The 18,366-nt window shown below is 38.0% G+C and overlaps 1 protein-coding gene across 1 annotated transcript in view; it reads right to left on the reverse strand.

The window, feature by feature from the left end:
* LOC126203773 (citron rho-interacting kinase) overlaps positions 1–18,366 on the reverse strand; it is a 214,406-nt gene that overhangs the window by 184,589 nt on the left and 11,451 nt on the right. Inside the window, exons 3-4 of the mRNA XM_049938141.1 lie at positions 1,915–2,096; positions 1,278–1,527 (exon numbers count right to left, since the gene is read on the reverse strand). Coding sequence (XP_049794098.1) covers positions 1,278–1,527; positions 1,915–2,096 — 432 coding nt within the window. The remainder of the gene's footprint in view (positions 1–1,277; positions 1,528–1,914; positions 2,097–18,366) is intronic.

Raw genomic sequence — 18,366 nt, forward strand, 5'->3', positions numbered from 1 at the left:
CCAGGCACTGAATAGCAGCTCCGCTAATCAGGAAGCAGAGAAAAGTGACTGTAAAAAAAATTATGTCATTATGGTAAAAGCTATCACAAATAGCAATAAGGTGACAGACCACTTGGGAAGGAACAGTCCATTTTCGCTTAATCCATCTACAGGACATGGTTGTTACACTCCACCTGCTATCACCATGTAGTAGTGCTACTCAGTCCCTACAGGAGTTCTAGCTGTTTGTGTTTTGCTGTCACTGAAAACACATACTAACAACAAATTATTGCTTGACCACATGGGACCAGTATAACATTCCGATTTAAAAACATTTAGTTTGTTATGAGAAACAAACCTATACTTCTCACAGAGAGAGCATCACAAGATTAACAGTATTTATTTGTGTGACACTGTTTACACATTACAAAAATGAAATAATATTAATGCCTGGTGTCTGCACCTGTGATACATTATATGTAAACTGAAGGTGGAGGGGGGGAGAAAGAAAAGCGAAGGGATTATTGATGTTAGCTGCATCGGGACATTAGCTGGAATCAATGCGATGAGTGAAAATGTGTACCGGACTGGATTCGAACCAGGGATCTCTTGCTTACTAGGCACCATCCAGGACACAGTGTTATCGCAACTGTGCAAACTATCTCAGCACGCCCAACGGCCGACCCACATTCCCACCAAGTGCCACCTATCCACAGTCCCTGTCCATTTCCTCCACACTTGCTACTCTGAGATTCCTGCAGAAGGTCGGACATAATTGTGCATCTGCACTGAAGAAGGTGAATCCATTGCCATTCTAAGTCAATCAATTATATGAAAGCATGGTATCTGTTCTTTCAGACATGTTCGAAAGTGGTTAACGCATCTGCCTAGTAAACAGGAAGTCCCGGGTTCGAATCACGGTCAGGGTACACATTTTCACTCTTTGCTGCTGATTCCACACAATGTCGCAATGCAGCTGACATCAGTAATCCCTTCTTTTTTCCCCCTTCCACCTTCAGTTTACAGAAATGAAATTATAAATATCTACCAAAACATCAGAGAAAATGAAGCTGATAACTCTTAAGAGAGACATATGGTATAATACCTCTGTACAAAGCTGGATCAGGTGTACCTGCTGAAAGTTCAAAGGGAGCTCAGGTAAAACAATTCATATCTCCCAATCTAACAAGTACAAGAAACTAAGAATGAATGAGGGGGAAAGTTGGATGGGCAGCTCAGCAAGTAATTCGAGCAACTCAGAGCAATAAAAGTGGTCTAGTGCAAGTCATGTTTCTTACCCCATATGAAACACCGTGATGAGGACCTTCTAGAACGAGAAGTACTTCTGGTGCTATATAGTCCAGAGTGCCCACGGGTAGCTTGCTGCGGACCATACCGGCAGCTGACAATCTAGCTGATGACCCAAAATCTGCAAGCTTTAAGTGCCCACAGAGGTCTATGAGGATGTTCTCTGGCTTTATATCACGGTGAACGTACCCCATCGTGTGTAAGCTGTGGATAGCCAGTGCCAGTTCCGAGAGGTAAAACCTGAAAGCACAATATTCATTTATATACATGAAATGAAAAGCTCTGTTTAAAGTTACTGACTTGCTTAATTCCTACCAAAAAGCACAGAGCCGTAAGTAAGTTGTTAATAAAGATGAAGGAATGAATCAGCTGCACATGTTACTGTAATCAGCAGAGACTGAGTTAGGATGACCAGATCAAGATCTGAAGGCAGTTCCATCAAATTACAAAAAAAAAGAAATGAAAGGAGGAAGATAAGGGTTTAAAATTCCTTCAAGATTTCAGTGAAAGTGACAAATAATGGTATTGATGACAATTTTTAATTATAGTACAAAGTGAATGTACAGTGAAACAAACATAGCTACTTCTCAGTTAGAGGAAATACAAAAAGCTGTAGAAATAACTCACCTGCACAATTCTTCCGACAACACACCATCAAATCTATCGAGAAGTGAAAGGAGATTACCTCCAGGATGAAATTCCATTACCAGGTACAGATTTTGCATGTCTTGGAATGAATACTGCAATGATGTAATCCATGGAGAAGATGCTTGTGCCATTATATCTCGTTCTTCCTGATAGAATGCCATCTGTATAATTTAGAAGAACTGGTTACCAAACAATGTGCTGACTGCGTAAGAACTTAAAAATCAGAAAAGAAAAAACCCGATACCTGATCCACAATTACTCCTAATGACCCTTGTAGGAAAAATAATGATGCGTCCATACTGACAATTAAGTCTGCATTTCAATAAATAACTTATCCAATACAATATCCCACTTTCTGCCAACTGAACTATATCTCACCACTACTTCTCTTCAACAGTTAGATACAGTGGGAGTTAGTGAAGTTCAGTGGCAGTAGGAACAGGACACCTAGTCAGGTGAATATAGGGTTATAAATACAAAACCAAATAGAGATAATGCAGGAGCAGGTTGAATAATGAATAAAAAAATAGGAATGCGGATAAGCTACTACGAACAGCATAGTGTATGTGGTTATTGTAGCTAAGACAGACACGGAGCCCACACCCACCACAGTAGTACAAGTTCATATGCCAACTAGCTCCACAGATGAAGAACAACTTGAAAAAAATGTATGATTAGATAAAAGAAATTATTCAGATAGCTAAGAGAGATGAAAATTTGATAGTCATGGAGGACTGGAATTCAATAGTAGGAAAAGGAAGAGAAGGAAAAATAGTAGGTGAATATGGACTAAGGAAAAGCAATGAAAGAGAGAAGCCGCCTGATAGAATTTTGCACAGAGCATAATTTAGCCATAGCTAACTCTTGGTTTAAGAAACATGAAAGAAGGTTGTATATGTAGAAGAGGTATGGAGACATCAGAAGGTTTCAAGTTGTTTGTGTAATAGTAAGACAGAGGTATTGGAATCAAATTTTAAATTGTAAGACACTTCTGGGGGTAGATGTGGACTCTGACCAAAATTTACTGGTTATGAACTATATATTAAAACTGAAGTAACTGCAAGAGGGTACAAGCTTAAGGATGATGGAAAGAACTGCAAGTTGTAGACAGTTTCGGAGGGAGAATTAGGGAACAACTGAGAAGAACAGAGGAAAGGAATGTAGAATAATAATAATAATAATAATAATAATAATAATAATAATAATAACCACACTTAATTTCCAAACAAATTCAAATAATATCACATCACAGCCAATACAGATTAAGTGTGGAATATACCAAGGAGACCCATTAAGTCCTTTCTGGTTATGCCTTGCTCTGAACCCACTATCCAACATGCTAATTAATACAAATTATGGATACAACATTACTGGAACATACCCACACAAAATCACACATTTGCTATACATGGATGATCTAAAACTACTCGCAGCAACAAATCAACAACTCAACCAATTACTAAAGATAACAGAAGTATTCGGCAATGACATAAATATGGCTTCTGGAACAGACAAATGTAAGAAAAATAGCATAGTCAAGGGAAAACACACTAAACAAGAAGATTACATATTGGATAACCACAGTGACTCCATAGAAGCGATGGAAAAATCGGATGCCTATAAATATCTAGGATACAGACAAAAAATAGGAATAGATAATACAAATATTAAAGAAGAACTAAAAGAAAAATATAGACAAAGACTAACAAAAATACTGAAAACAGAATTGACAGCAAGAAACAAGACAAAAGCTATAAATACTTATGCTATACCAATATTGACCTACTCATTTGGAGTAGTGAAATGGAGTAACACAGACCTAGAAGCACTCAATACACTTACATGATCACAATGCCACAAATATAGAATACATCACATACATTCAGCAACAGAAAGATTCACATTAAGCAGAAAGGAAGGAGGAAGGGGATTTATCGATATAAAAAACCTACATTATGGACAGGTAGACAATTTAAGAAAATTCTTTATAGAACGAGCAGAAACTAGCAAAATAAACAAAGCAATCACTCGTATAAATACATCGGCTACACCACTGCAATTTCATAACCACTTCTACAACCCTTTAGATCACATAACATCAACAGATATGAAGAAAGTAAATTGGAAAAAGAAAACACTACATGGCAAGCACCCGTATCATCTAACACAGCCACACATCGATCAAGACGCATCCAACACATGGCTAAGAAAAGGCAATATATACAGTGAGACGGAAGGATTCATGATTGCAATACAGGATCAAACAATAAACACCAGATATTATAGCAAGCATATTATTAAAGATCCGAATACCACAACAGATAAATGCAGACTTTGCAAACAACAAATAGAAACAGTAGATCACATAACAAGCGGATGTACAATACTAGCAAATACAGAATATCCCAGAAGACATGACAATGTAGCAAAAATAATACATCAACAGCTGGCCTTACAACATAAACTAATAAAACAACACGTTCCCACATACAAGTATGCACTACAAAATGTACTGGAGAATGATGAATACAAAGTATACTGGAACAGAACCATTATAACAGATAAAACAACACCACATAACAAACCTGACATCATACTCACCAATAAAAAGAAGAAATTAACACAACTAATCGAAATATCCATACCCAATACAACAAATATACAAAAGAAAACTGGAGAAAAAATTGAAAAATACATCCAACTGGCTGAGGAAGTCAAGGACATGTGGCATCAGGATAAAGTTGACATTATACCAATTATACTATCAACTACAGGAGTCATACCACACAATATCCACCAGTACATCAATGCAATACAGCTACATCCAAACTTATATATACAACTACAGAAATCTGTAATTATTGATACATGTTCAATTACCCGAAAATTCCTAAATGCAATATAACATATACCGTACAGTTAAAAGGAAGTGACACTTGATCAAGGTCCGCGTCACTTTCCATTTTTAAGCAGACTTAATGCCTGAGAAAGTAAAGTAAGAAATAATAATAATAATAATAATAATAATAATACCCGTGGAGGCCCGGGAAAAGAATAGGCCTCCGGTATGTTCTGCCAGTCGTAAAAGGCGACGAAAAGAACAAACCACTAATAGGGCTAACCCCCCTTTAGTGTGATTAGTTGGTTCAGGACAGAACTAAAGAAGCCTCGGACAAGCGCCGTCATGGTCGGGGACGACGCTTGAACCCTATGCCCGCCCACAATGGTAACGACACTGCTAGCCAACTGGAAAATGATTTAAATCCAAATAGATGTGTTTTGCAGGATATGCTTCCTGCAACCACCCTAGAAGGAAAACAAAGACAGAGGATGAGATGGTCAGATGAAGTTAATCGACACCTCATGTTCTGTTATTACCAAGCAACAAACCTAGGAACCAACACAACTGGATACAGATCACAAGTATACACAACATTTATTACCAGATACCCAGAATTAAAATTTTTAACAGAACAACGACTAGCTGATCAGATCCGTGTAATAATCAAAAATAACAGGATACCCCAGTCAGAATTAGAAAACATCAAACAACAAGTACAACAAATACTGGAACAAAATAATGTGCAATCAGAAGAAGAAGAAAATACAGTAATGGACTCAAACATCCCAGAGCAAACAAACAAAGAACAACACGCACCAATTAAACAATCAGAGGAAAACGAAATCTTAAGACAGCCACCAGAACAAGCTCAAATAGAACACGAAGTGACACACGTTAGATATAGAAGAAAAATTTCAGCTGACATATATAGAATACAAAGACACAAATACAGACATAAGACCATTCTTGCATAGACCACCAAATAACCCACAAGTCGAAACAACAATAAAAACTATCAACACAATCATACACAACAAAATAAATGAAAACACAACTATGGAAGAGTTACAACTACTGGTTTATATAGGAGCACTCACTACACTAAATATACACACTAGACAGAGATCAGAACCAACCAACACACAGAAGAAACCCACAAAACCAGCATGGCAACACAGGCTACAGATCAGAATAGAAAAACTGAGAAAAGACATCGGACAGCTAACACAATTTATAAGAAATGAAATCTCGGAAAAAAAACGAAAAAGGTTAGGTAAAATCTCACAACAAGAAGCGACAGAGCAATTAGACGAAAAGAAGCAGAAATTACAAGCATTAGCCAAACGACTCAGAAGATACAAAAAAAGTGAAAATAGAAGGAAACAAAACCAAACATTCAACACAAACCAAAAGAAATTTTACCAGACAATAGATAACACACACATTAAAATAAACAATCCACCAAACATAACAGACATGGAACACTTCTGGAGCAACATATGGTCTAACCCGGTACAACATAACAGGCATGCACGGTGGATACAAGCAGAAACAGACTCATACAAGATGATACCACAAATGCCTGAAGTGATAATTTTGCAACATGAAGTCACCCAAGCAATTAATTCTACTCACAATTGGAAAGCCGCTGGAAATGATAAAATAGCAAATTTCTGGTTAAAGAAGTTCACCTCAACACATTCACATCTAACTAAATTATTTAACAGTTACATTGCAGACCCATACACATTCCCTGATTCACTTACACATGGAATAACTTATCTGAAGCCTAAAGATCAAGCAGACACAGCGAACCCAGCTAAATATCGCCCCATAACATGCCTACCAACAATATACAAAATATTAACTTCAATCATTAAACAGAAATTAATGACACATACAACACAGAACAAAATTATAAATGAAGAACAAAAAGGCTGTTGCAAAGGAGCACGAGGATGTAAAGAGCAACTGATAATAGATGCAGAGGTGACATATCAAGCTAAAACTAAACAAAGGTCGCTACACTACGCATACATTGATTACCAAAAAGCTTTTGATAGTGTACCTCACTCATGGTTACTACAAATATTGGAAATATACAAAGTAGATCCTAAATTGATACAGTTCCTAAACATAGTAATGAAAAATTGGAAAACCACACTTAATATCCAAACAAATTCAAATAATATCACATCACAGCCAATACAGATTAAGCGTGGAATATACCAAGGAGACTCATTAAGTCCTTTCTGGTTCTGCCTTGCTCTGAACCCACTATCCAACATGCTAAATAATACAAATTATGGATAAAATATTACTGGAACATACCCACACAAAATCACACATTTGCTATACATGGATGATCTAAAACTACTGGCAGCAACAAATCAACAACTCAACCAATTACTAAAGATAACAGAAGTATTCAGCAATGATATAAGTATGGCTTTTGGAACAGACAAATGTAAGAAAAATAGCATAGTCAAGGGAAAACACACTAAACAAGAAGATTACATATTGGATAACCACAGCGACTGCATAGAAGCGATGGAAAAATCGGATGCCTATAAATATCTAGGATACAGACAAAAAATAGGAATAGATAATACAAATATTAAAGAAGAACTAAAAGAAAAATATAGACAAAGACTAACAAAAATACTGAAAACAGAATTGACAGCAAGAAACAAGACCAAAGCTATAAATTCTTATGCCATACCAATATTGACCTACTCATTTGTAGTGAAATGGAGTAACACAGACCTAGAAGCACTCAATACACTTACACGATCACAATGCCACAAATATAGAATACATCACATACATTCAGCAACAGAAAGATTCACATTAAGCAGAAAGGAAGGAGGAAGGGGATTTATCGATATAAAAAACCTACATTATGGACAGGTAGACAATTTAAGAAAATTCTTTATAGAACGAGCAGAAACTAGCAAAATACACAAAGCAATCACTCATATAAATACATCGGCTACACCACTACAATTTCATAACCACCTCTACAACCCTTTAGACCACATAACATCAACAGATACGAAGAAAGTAAATTGGAAAAAGAAAACACTTCATGGCAAGCACCCGTATCATCTAACACAGCCACACATCGATCAAGACGCATCCAACACATGGCTAAGAAAAGGCAATATATACAGTGAGACAGAAGGATTCATGATTGCAATACAGGATCAAACAATAAACACCAGGTATTACAGCAAGCATATTATTAAAGATCCCAATACCACAACAGATAAATGCAGACTTTGTAAACAACAAATAGAAACAGTAGATCACATCACAAGCGGATGTACAATACTAGCAAATACAGAATACCCCAGAAGACATGACAATGTCGCAAAAATAATACATCAACAGCTTGCCTTACAACATAAACTTTTAAAACAACAAGTTCCTACATACAAGTATGCACCACAAAATGTACTGGAGAATGATGAATACAAATTATACTGGAACAGAACCATTATAACAGATAAAACAACACCACATAACAAACCTGATATCATACTCACCAATAAAAAGAAGAAATTAACACAACTAATCGAAATATCCATACCCAATACAACAAATATACAAAAGAAAACTGGAGAAAAAATTGAAAAATACATCCAACTGGCTGAGGAAGTCAAGGACATGTGGCATCAGGATAAAGTTGACATTATACCAATTATACTATCAACTACAGGAGTCATACCACACAATATCCACCAGTACATCAATGCAATACAGCTACATCCAAACTTATATATACAATTACAGAAATCCGTAATTATTGATACATGTTCAATTACCCGAAAGTTCCTAAATGCAATATAACATATACCGTACAGTTAAAAGGAAGTGACACTTGATCAAGGTCTGCGTCACTTTCCATTTTTAACCAGACTTAACATCTGAGAAAGTAAAGAAATAATAATAATAATAATCCCCGTGGAGGCCCGGGAAAAGAATAGGCCTCCGGTATGTTCTGCCAGTCGTAAAAGGCGACGAAAAGAACAAACCACTAATAGGACTAACCCCCCTTTTAGTGTGATGAGTTGGTTCAGGACAGAACTAAAGAAGCCTCGGACAAGCGCCGTCATGGTCGGGGACGACGCTTGAACCCTATGCCCGCCCACAATGGTAACGACACTGCTAGCCAACTGGAAAATGATTTAAATCCAAATAGAGGTGTTTTGCAGGATATGCTTCCTACAACCACCCTACAAGGAAAACAAAGGCAGAGGATGAGATGGTCAGATGAAGTTAATCGACACCTCATGTTCTGTTATTACCAAGCAACAAACCTAGGAACCAACACAACTGGATACAGATCACAAGTATACACAACATTTATTACCAGATACCCAGAATTAAAATTTTTAACAGAACAACGACTAGCTGATCAGATCCGTGTAATAATAAAAAATAACAGGATACCCCAGTCACAATTAGAAAACATCAAACTACAAGTACAACAAATACTGGAACAAAATAATGTGCAAACAGAAGAAGAAGAAAATAGAGTAATGGACTCAAACATCCCAGAGCAAACAAACAAAGAACAACACGCATCAATTAAACAATCAGAGGAAAACGAAATCTTGCGACAGCCACCAGAACAAGCACAAATAGAACACGAAGTGACACACATGTTAGATATAGAAGAAAAATTTCAGCTGACATATATAGAATACAAAGACACAAATACAGACATTAGACCATTCTTGCATAGACTGCCAAGTAACCCACAAGTCGAAACAACAATAAAAACTATCAACACAATCATACACAACAAAATAAATGAATATACAACTATGGAAGAGTTACAACTACTGGTTTATATAGGAGCACTCACTACACTAAATATACACACTAGGCAGAGATCAGAACCAACCAACACACAGAAGAAACCCACAAAACCAGCATGGCAACACAGGCTACAGATCAGAATAGAAAAACTGAGAAAGGACATCGGACAGCTAACACAATTTATAAGAAATGAAATTTCAGAAAAAAAAAAAAAAAACGAAAAACGTTAGGTAAAATCTCGCAACAAGAAGCGATAGAGCAATTAGATGAGAAGAAGCAGAAATTACAAGCATTGGCCAAACGACTTAGGAGATACAAAAAAAAGTGAAAATAGAAGGAAACAAAACCAAACATTCAACGCAAACCAAAAGAAATTTTACCAGACAATAGATAACACACACATTAAAATAGACAATCCACCAAACATAACAGACATGGAACACTTCTGGAGCAACATATGGTCAAACCCTGTACAACATAACAGGCATGCACGGTGGATACAAGCAGAAACAGACACATACAAGATGATACCACAAATGCCTGAAGTGATAATTTTGCAACATGAAGTCACCCAAGCTATTAATTCTACTCACAATTGGAAAGCCCCAGGAAAAGATAAAATAGCAAATTTCTGGCTAAAGAAGTTCACCTCAACACATTCACATCTAACTAAATTATTTAACATATGTAAAAACAAAGATGATGTGACTTACCGAACGAAAGCGCTGGCAGGTCGATAGACACACAAACAATTGAATTTTGTGTGTGTGTTTGTGTTTGTTTTTGTTTGTGTTTGTTTGTGTGTCTATCGACCTGCCAGCGCTTTCGTTCGGTAAGTCACATCATCTTTGTTTTTACATATATTCTTCCCACGTGGAATGTTTCCCTCTATTATATTAAATTATTTAACAGTTACATTGCAGACCCATACACATTCCCTGATACACTTACACATGGAACAACTTATCTGAAACCTAAAGATCAAGCAGACACACCAAACCCAGCTAAATATCGCCCCATAACATGCCTACCAACAATATACAAAATATTAACTTCAGTCATTACACAGAAATTAATGACACATACAACACAGAACAAAATTATAAATGAAGAACAAAAAGGCTGTTGCAAAGAAGCACGAGGATGTAAAGAGCAACTGATAACAGATGCAGAGGTGACATATCAAGCTAAAACTAAACAAAGTTCGCTACACTACGCATACATTGATTACCAAAAAGCTTTTGATAGTGTACCCCACTCATGGTTACTACAAATATTGGAAATATACAAAGTAGATCCTGAATTGATACAGTTCCTAAACATAGTAATGAAAAATTGGAAAACCACACTTAATATCCAAACAAATTCAAATAATATCACATCACAGCCAATACAGATTAAGCGTGGAATATACCAAGGAAATTCATTAAGTCCTTTCTGGTTCTGCCTTGCTCTGAACCCACTATCCAACATGCTAAATAATACAAATTATGGATACAATATCACTGGAACATACCCACAAAAAATCACACATTTGCTATACATGGATGATCTAAAACTATTCGCAGCAAGAAATCAACAACTCAACCAATTACTAAAGATAACAGAAGTATTCAGCAATGATATAAATATGGCTTCTGGAACAGACATATGTAAGAAAAATAGCATAGTCAAGGGAAAACACACTAAACAAGAAGATTACATAATGGATAACCACAGTGACTGCATAGAAGCGATGGAAAAAACAGATGCCTATAAATATCTAGGATACAGACAAAAAATAGGAATAGATAATACAAATATTAAAGAAGAACTAAAAGAAAAATATAGACAAAGACTAACAAAAATACTGAAAACAGAATTGACAGCAAGAAACAAGACAAAAGCTATAAATACCTATGCTATACCAATATTGACCTACTCATTTGGAGTAGTGAAATGGAGTAACACAGACCTAGAAGCACTCAATACACTTACATGATCACAATGCCACAAATATAGAATACATCACATACATTCAGCAACAGAAAGATTCACATTAAGCAGAAAGGAAGGAGGAAGGGGATTTATCGACATAAAAAACCTACATTATGGACAGGTAGACAATTTAAGAAAATTCTTTATAGAACGAGCAGAAACTAGCAAAATACACAAAGCAATCACGCATATAAATACATCGGCTACACCATTGCAATTTCATAACCACTTCTACAACCCTTTAGATCACATAACAACAGATACGAAGAAAGTAAATTGGAAAAAGAAAACACTACATGGCAAGCACCCGTATCATCTAACACAGCCACACATCAATCAAGACGCATCCAACACATGGCTAAGAAAAGGCAATACATACAGTGAGACAGAAGGATTCATGATTGCAATACAGGATCAAACAATAAACACCAGATATTACAGCAAGCATATTATTAAAGATCCCAATACCACAACAGATAAATGCAGACTTTGCAAACAACAAATAGAAACAGTAGATCACATAACAAGCGGATGTACAATACTAGCAAATACAGAATATCCCAGAAGACATGACAATGTAGCAAAAATAATACATCAACAGCTTGCCTTACAACATAAACTAATAAAACAACACGTTCCCACATACAAGTATGCACCACAAAATGTACTGGAGAATGATGAATACAAAGTATACTGGAACAGAACCATTATAACAGATAAAACAACACCACATAACAAACCTGACATCATACTCGCCAATAAAAAGAAGAAATTAACACAACTAATCGAAATATCCATACCCAATACAACAAATATACAAAAGAAAACAGGAGAAAAAATTGAAAAATACATCCAACTGGCTGAGGAAGTCAAGGACATGTGGCATCAGGATAAGTTGACATTATACCAATTACACTATCAACTACAGGAGTCATACCACACAATATCCACCAGTACATCAACGCAATACAGCTACATCCAAACGTATATATATACAACTACAGAAATCTGTAATTATTGATACATGTTCAATTACCCAAAAGTTACTAAATGCAATGTAACATATACCGTACAGTTAAAAGGAAGTCATTCTTGATCAAGGTTCGCGTCACTTTCCATTTTTAACCAGGCATAATGTCTGAGAAAGGAAAGAGATAATAATAATGGGTAGCTATGAGAGATGAAATAATGAAGGCAACAGAGAATCAAGTAGGTAAAAAGACGAAGGCTATTAGGAATCTTTTGACAACAAGAGACATTGAAATTTAACTGACGAAAGGAGAAAATATAAAAATGCAGTAAACTATGCTGGCAAAAGGGAACACAAACATCTGAAAAATGAGATTGACAAGTGCAAAATGGCTAAGCAGAAATTGCTAGAGGTTAAATGAAGGATTTAGAAGCATATGTCATAAGGGGGAAGATAGATGCCACCTACAGGAATATTAAAGAGACCTTTGGTGGGGGGGGGGGGGGGGGGGGGAACAAAAAAAACCTCTATGAATATCAAGAGCTAAGATGGAAAACAGTCATAAGCAAAGAAGGGAAAGCAGAAAGGTGGAGGGATTATACAGAGGGTCTATACAAGGGAGATGTACTTGATTGACAATTATTACAGAAATGGAAGAAGACGTAGATTAAGATTAGTTGGGAGAGATGATACTGCATGAAGAATTTGTCAAAGCACTGAAAGATCTATCTCAAAACAAGGCCCCGGGGTTAGACGACATTCCGTCAGAACTACTGATAGCCCCTGGTGTGCACCATGTATGAACAGTGAAATTATGTCAGACTTCAAGAAGAATATAATAATTCCAGTCCCAAAGAAAGCAAGTGCTGACAGTGTGAAAATTACCAAACTATCAATTTAATAAGTCACGGCTGCAAAATACTAACATAAATCCTTCACAGAAAAGTGGAAAAACTGGTAGAAGCCAGCCGCAGAGAAGATCAGATAGCATTTGCTGACTTAGAGAAAGCTTTTGACAATACTGAGTGGAATACTCTTTCACATTCTAAAGGTGGCAGAGGTAAAATACAGGGAATGAAAAGCTATTTGCAATTTGTACAAAAACCAGATGGCAGTTATAAGAGTCAAGAGGCATGAAACGAAGGCAGTGATACAGGGTTGTAGCCTATCCTCGATGTTATTTATTAGTGAAGGAAACAAAAGAAAAATATGGAATAGGAATTAAAGTTCACAGAGAAGAAATAAAAACTTTAAGGTTTGCCAGAGACATTGTAATTCTGTCAGAGATAGCAAGAGATTTGGAAGACCAGATGAATGGAATGGACAGTGTCTTGAAAGGATATATAATGAACATCAACAAAAGCAAAATGAGGATAATGGAATGTAGTGAAATTAAATCATGAGAGGCTGAGGGAATTAGATTAGTAAATGAGACACTTAAACAAGTTTTGCATTTTGAGCAACAAAATAATTTATGATGGTGTAAGTAAAGAGGATATAAAATGTAGACTGGCAATGGCAAGAAAAGCATTTGAGAAGAAGATAAATTTATTAACGTCGAGTATATATTTAAGTGTGAGAAAGTCTTTTCTTAAAGTATAGTAAACAGTTTGGACAAGAAGAGAATAGAAGCTTCTGAAAATGTGGTGCTACACAAGAAAGCTGAAGATTGGATGGGTAGATCGCGTAACTACTAGAAGAAGGGATTGGTTGATAGGACACATCCTGAGACATCAAGACATCACCAATTTAGTACTGGAGGAAAGCATGGTTGGGTAAAAATTTTAGAGGGAGACCATGAGATTAATATAGTAAGACGATTCAGAATTATGTAGGTTGCAGTAGTTACTTGGAGATGAAGAGGCTTCCACAGGATAGGGCAGCATGGAGAGCTGCGTCAAATCAGTCTACGGACTGAAGACAACAACTACTACTGTTAATGAAAACTGACTAATTTTTGTTAAGTGTTGGACTGGTACACATCTTCAGTTACCTATTGAACACAGCCATTATAACTTCGTTAGAATTTATTTTTCACTTTTTAGTATTTATACTATTCAAAAATCATCCATGCTCTAGACATCAGCTTTCTCTATTCATCCACCACTAACGCTATGATATTACCCCTTGTTTCAGAGCAGGAGTATTACAGAAAAATGAAAAATAAGCAAAGTAATGCCAATATATGGCAGAGGCTCGGACAAATCTTGTAATAATGGTTTCTTAAAAATTTTAGAATTGCTTATGCTCAGAGTTAGTGCTTTAAGAAGCTCCATTTCTTGATTAGTGCAGTTTCCACAGGTATACTCTGTTTTCATTTCATTTATTTAATTATCTTTCATTCTTTGCACCTAGTTTCAGGGTCACAGACCTATTCTCAAGAAATTGCAAAGAAATAGTACGTAGAGTCACATCACAAAGATCCAAATTTTGACAAATTACATTATAACAGCATTATAAAGCCATTAATTTATTTAAGGAAGTCAAGGATTAACCTCTCAAAAGCTGACCTGCTGGCAGATGTGTTTACCAACTTGCAGCATTTGCTTAATTACTAGCCGTCTGTGTCTTCTCATGCTTGCCTATGTGGGTTCAGACACTACTTCCCGTAAATTGTCTCTGACGATAAGTTCCTTTTCCTCTCATGGAATTCCGTTCCCTGGCAATTATCAAGCCATCATCGGCAGTGAAATACATGTTCCAACCATGTAGCAAACTAGCATTGTCACACCTATGCAGATACTGAAGACGTTTGTATGATGTAACTGTAAAATTTTTTAGAAAGTGTACAATGCACCAAGAATAAGATATTTGTGCAGAACCACACATTCTAACATGGAAGTACATCCAAAGACCATAAATATTATGTATGGCATTGGTTCCACATAAACATCTTATTCTTAGTGCATTATATGCCAAGATGTCACACCTTGTAATGTGTTGATGTTTTGTCTTGTTTTAGGCGCAAAAACAACTAGGGTCATACACGCCCATGTCAGAACTGTAGAACACTAAGACAAAGAGAGGAGTTAAAAACGACGACACATCTACCCCAGGTGATGGGGTAGAACACAGATAAAAACAGGAATGCGAAGAAAGGTCTATAAAATACGCCATACAGAAAGGGAGGTCATGAACTAAAGATTAAATGTCCTTTGCCACATTGCTACAATGAATGAAAAGTAAAACGCAGTCGACAGCCCCCGTGTCATTCGCTTCCATCAGGAAATGGTGGGCCATCAAAGGTTGAGGGCAATGAGCACAAAGTAGTGGGGGAGCATAACCTAACAAATGGCAATGGCTAAAAAGACAGTGCGCGATGGTACACAACCTAGCTAAAACGATCTCCTCACAGTGAGAGGACTGAGAGGAGGTCGTCCAAGTCGCTGGGAGAGGCTTAATAACCCGTAGCATGTTCCCATGAAGCGAGGACCAGTGGTGATGCCAAAGTGACACCACCTGCTGACAGACAGCAACACAAAGATCATCGGAGGGAATCTAAGAACTAGCAGGCTGAGGTATGAGAACTGCAGCTTTGGCAGCAATGTCAGCGGCCTTGTTTCCTGTCAGACCGAAGTGACCAGGAACCCACAAACATCACAGTGGATCCATCAAGAGTGAGCAAGTGACAGCTTTCCTGGACCCTTTGCACTAAGGGATGGACGGTGTACACCACACAAAAGCTTTGAAGGGCACAGAGAGAGTAGGAGCAAATGACGCAATTGAAAAGTCTGCGTCACTGGATGTACTGCGTGGCATGATACAAGGTGAAGAGCTCTTCTGTGAATACTGAGCAGTGTTCTGGAAAGCCAATACCAAAAAATTTTGGTGCCAATGACAAAGGCACACCCGATACCATGGTCAGTTCAAGAAACACCAGTGTACACAAGGGTACTATCTCGAAATTCCATGTAAAGGTCGTGAAACTGAAGGCGATAGAGCAAGGCTTGGGTAGTGTCCTTATGAAGTGAATGACAGCCAAATTGAACATGGGCTGCTGCATGAAGCCAAGGTGTAGAAGGGTTCACAGTCATCAGGAAAATGGCAGGTAGCATGAAGAGCTAAAAGTGAATTCCTGGAGGTAACAGAAGAGAGACATGCCCCATATGGGTGATCAAAGGAGGCATAGGACAGGTGGCCATGCATGGCTGACAAAAGGCACGCATATTTGCTGAGGAGAAAGTCACAGTGGTAGGACAGCAGCAGCTCGCCAGCTTCTGCAAACAGACACTCAACCAGACTAGTATAAAAGCTGCCAGTAGCCAAACAATTGCCACAATGATGGATAGTATTGAGACGGCGTAAGAGGGATGAGCATGTAAATTCATAAACAAAACATCCACAGCCGAGTTTAGAATGGACACGGGACTGGTACAAATGGAGGAGGGTGGTTCGACCTGCTCCCCAGGAAGTACCTCTGAGGCCAGGTAGGATACTGAGGGACCGCATACAGCAGACCACCAGGTAAGGCACATGAGAGGACCAAGAAAATTTCCTATCCAGCATGAGCCCCAGGAATTTCCCAGTTTCAACGAGCAGAAGAGCAACAGGCCCTAGATGTAAAGATGGTGGAAGAAACCAACTACGCCACCAGAAATTCAAACAGTTTTATTAGTGGAAAAACAAAAGGCACTGTCGATGCTCCATGAGTAATGAAATCGAGACATCACTGAACTCGCCAGTCAATGAGACAGGTCCATGGTGAACTGTAATAGATCGCAAAATCGTCAACAAAAAGGGAGCCGGAGATGCGCAGTGGGAGACAGGCCATTACAGGGTTCATGACAATAGCAAAGAGGACAGCACTCAGGACGCAACCCTGAGGCACACCATTTTCCCAGATAAAGGTATCTGACAAGGAAGAACCCACACATACCTTGAAAACTCATCTTTTAAAACTTCCTGAAGGAAATGGGGCATGCGGCTATGGAAGCCCCAAGTGTAGAAACAACAGAGGATACCAGATTTACGCAGAAAACCATTCATGACACGAGTGGACAAAGTGACAAGATGGTCAACTGCAGAATGGCGTGCTCGAAATCCACACTGAACAGTGGTTAATAAATTGAGACACTCGAGCCACCATACCAGCTGGGCATGAATCACATTCCATCACCCTGCTGACACAGCTGGCGAGAGAAATGGGAAATTAGCTGGAAGGAAGGTATGGGCTCAGGTATGGGTATGGGTATGACAGTGGCTTCACGCCAGTGTCTGGGAAACGTGCACTCTCCCCAGATGCCATTGTAAGTATGAAGGACAAAGTTGTTGCCCACAAGAGAAAGGGGCTACACAGCTGAATGTGATCATCATCTGGCCCTGGTGCGGAGGATCGGGATGAAGTGAGAGCATGCTCTAGCTCCCTCACAGTAAAGGTGGCATTGTACACTCACTATTCCGGGGAGAGAAAGGTATCGACCACGCCGCCTCCGGTTGTTTCTGATGGAGAAAGGCAGGGTGACAGTCGGAGGAGCTCGAAATCTTCGCAAAATAGTGGCCCAAGGTGTTAGAGATAGCAAGAGGGTCCACTATAACACCAACTGCTATTGTCAGGCCAGAAATTGGGAAAGAACCTTGGTCTCAGAGAGCCATTTAAGGTTGACCCACAGGACGGAAGAGGGAGTGGAACTGTTAATAGAACAAGTAAAGGAAATCTACATCTACATTTATACTCCACAAGCCACCCAACGGTGTGTGGCGGAGGGCACTTTATGTGCCACTGGCATTGCCTCCATTTCCTGTTCCAGTCGTGTATGGTTCGCGGGAAGAACGACTGCACGCAAGCGTACGTGCGTGCTCGAATATCTCTAATTTT

This window comes from Schistocerca nitens, chromosome 9 (assembly GCF_023898315.1).
Source record: "Schistocerca nitens isolate TAMUIC-IGC-003100 chromosome 9, iqSchNite1.1, whole genome shotgun sequence".
Taxonomy (NCBI): domain Eukaryota; kingdom Metazoa; phylum Arthropoda; class Insecta; order Orthoptera; family Acrididae; genus Schistocerca; species Schistocerca nitens.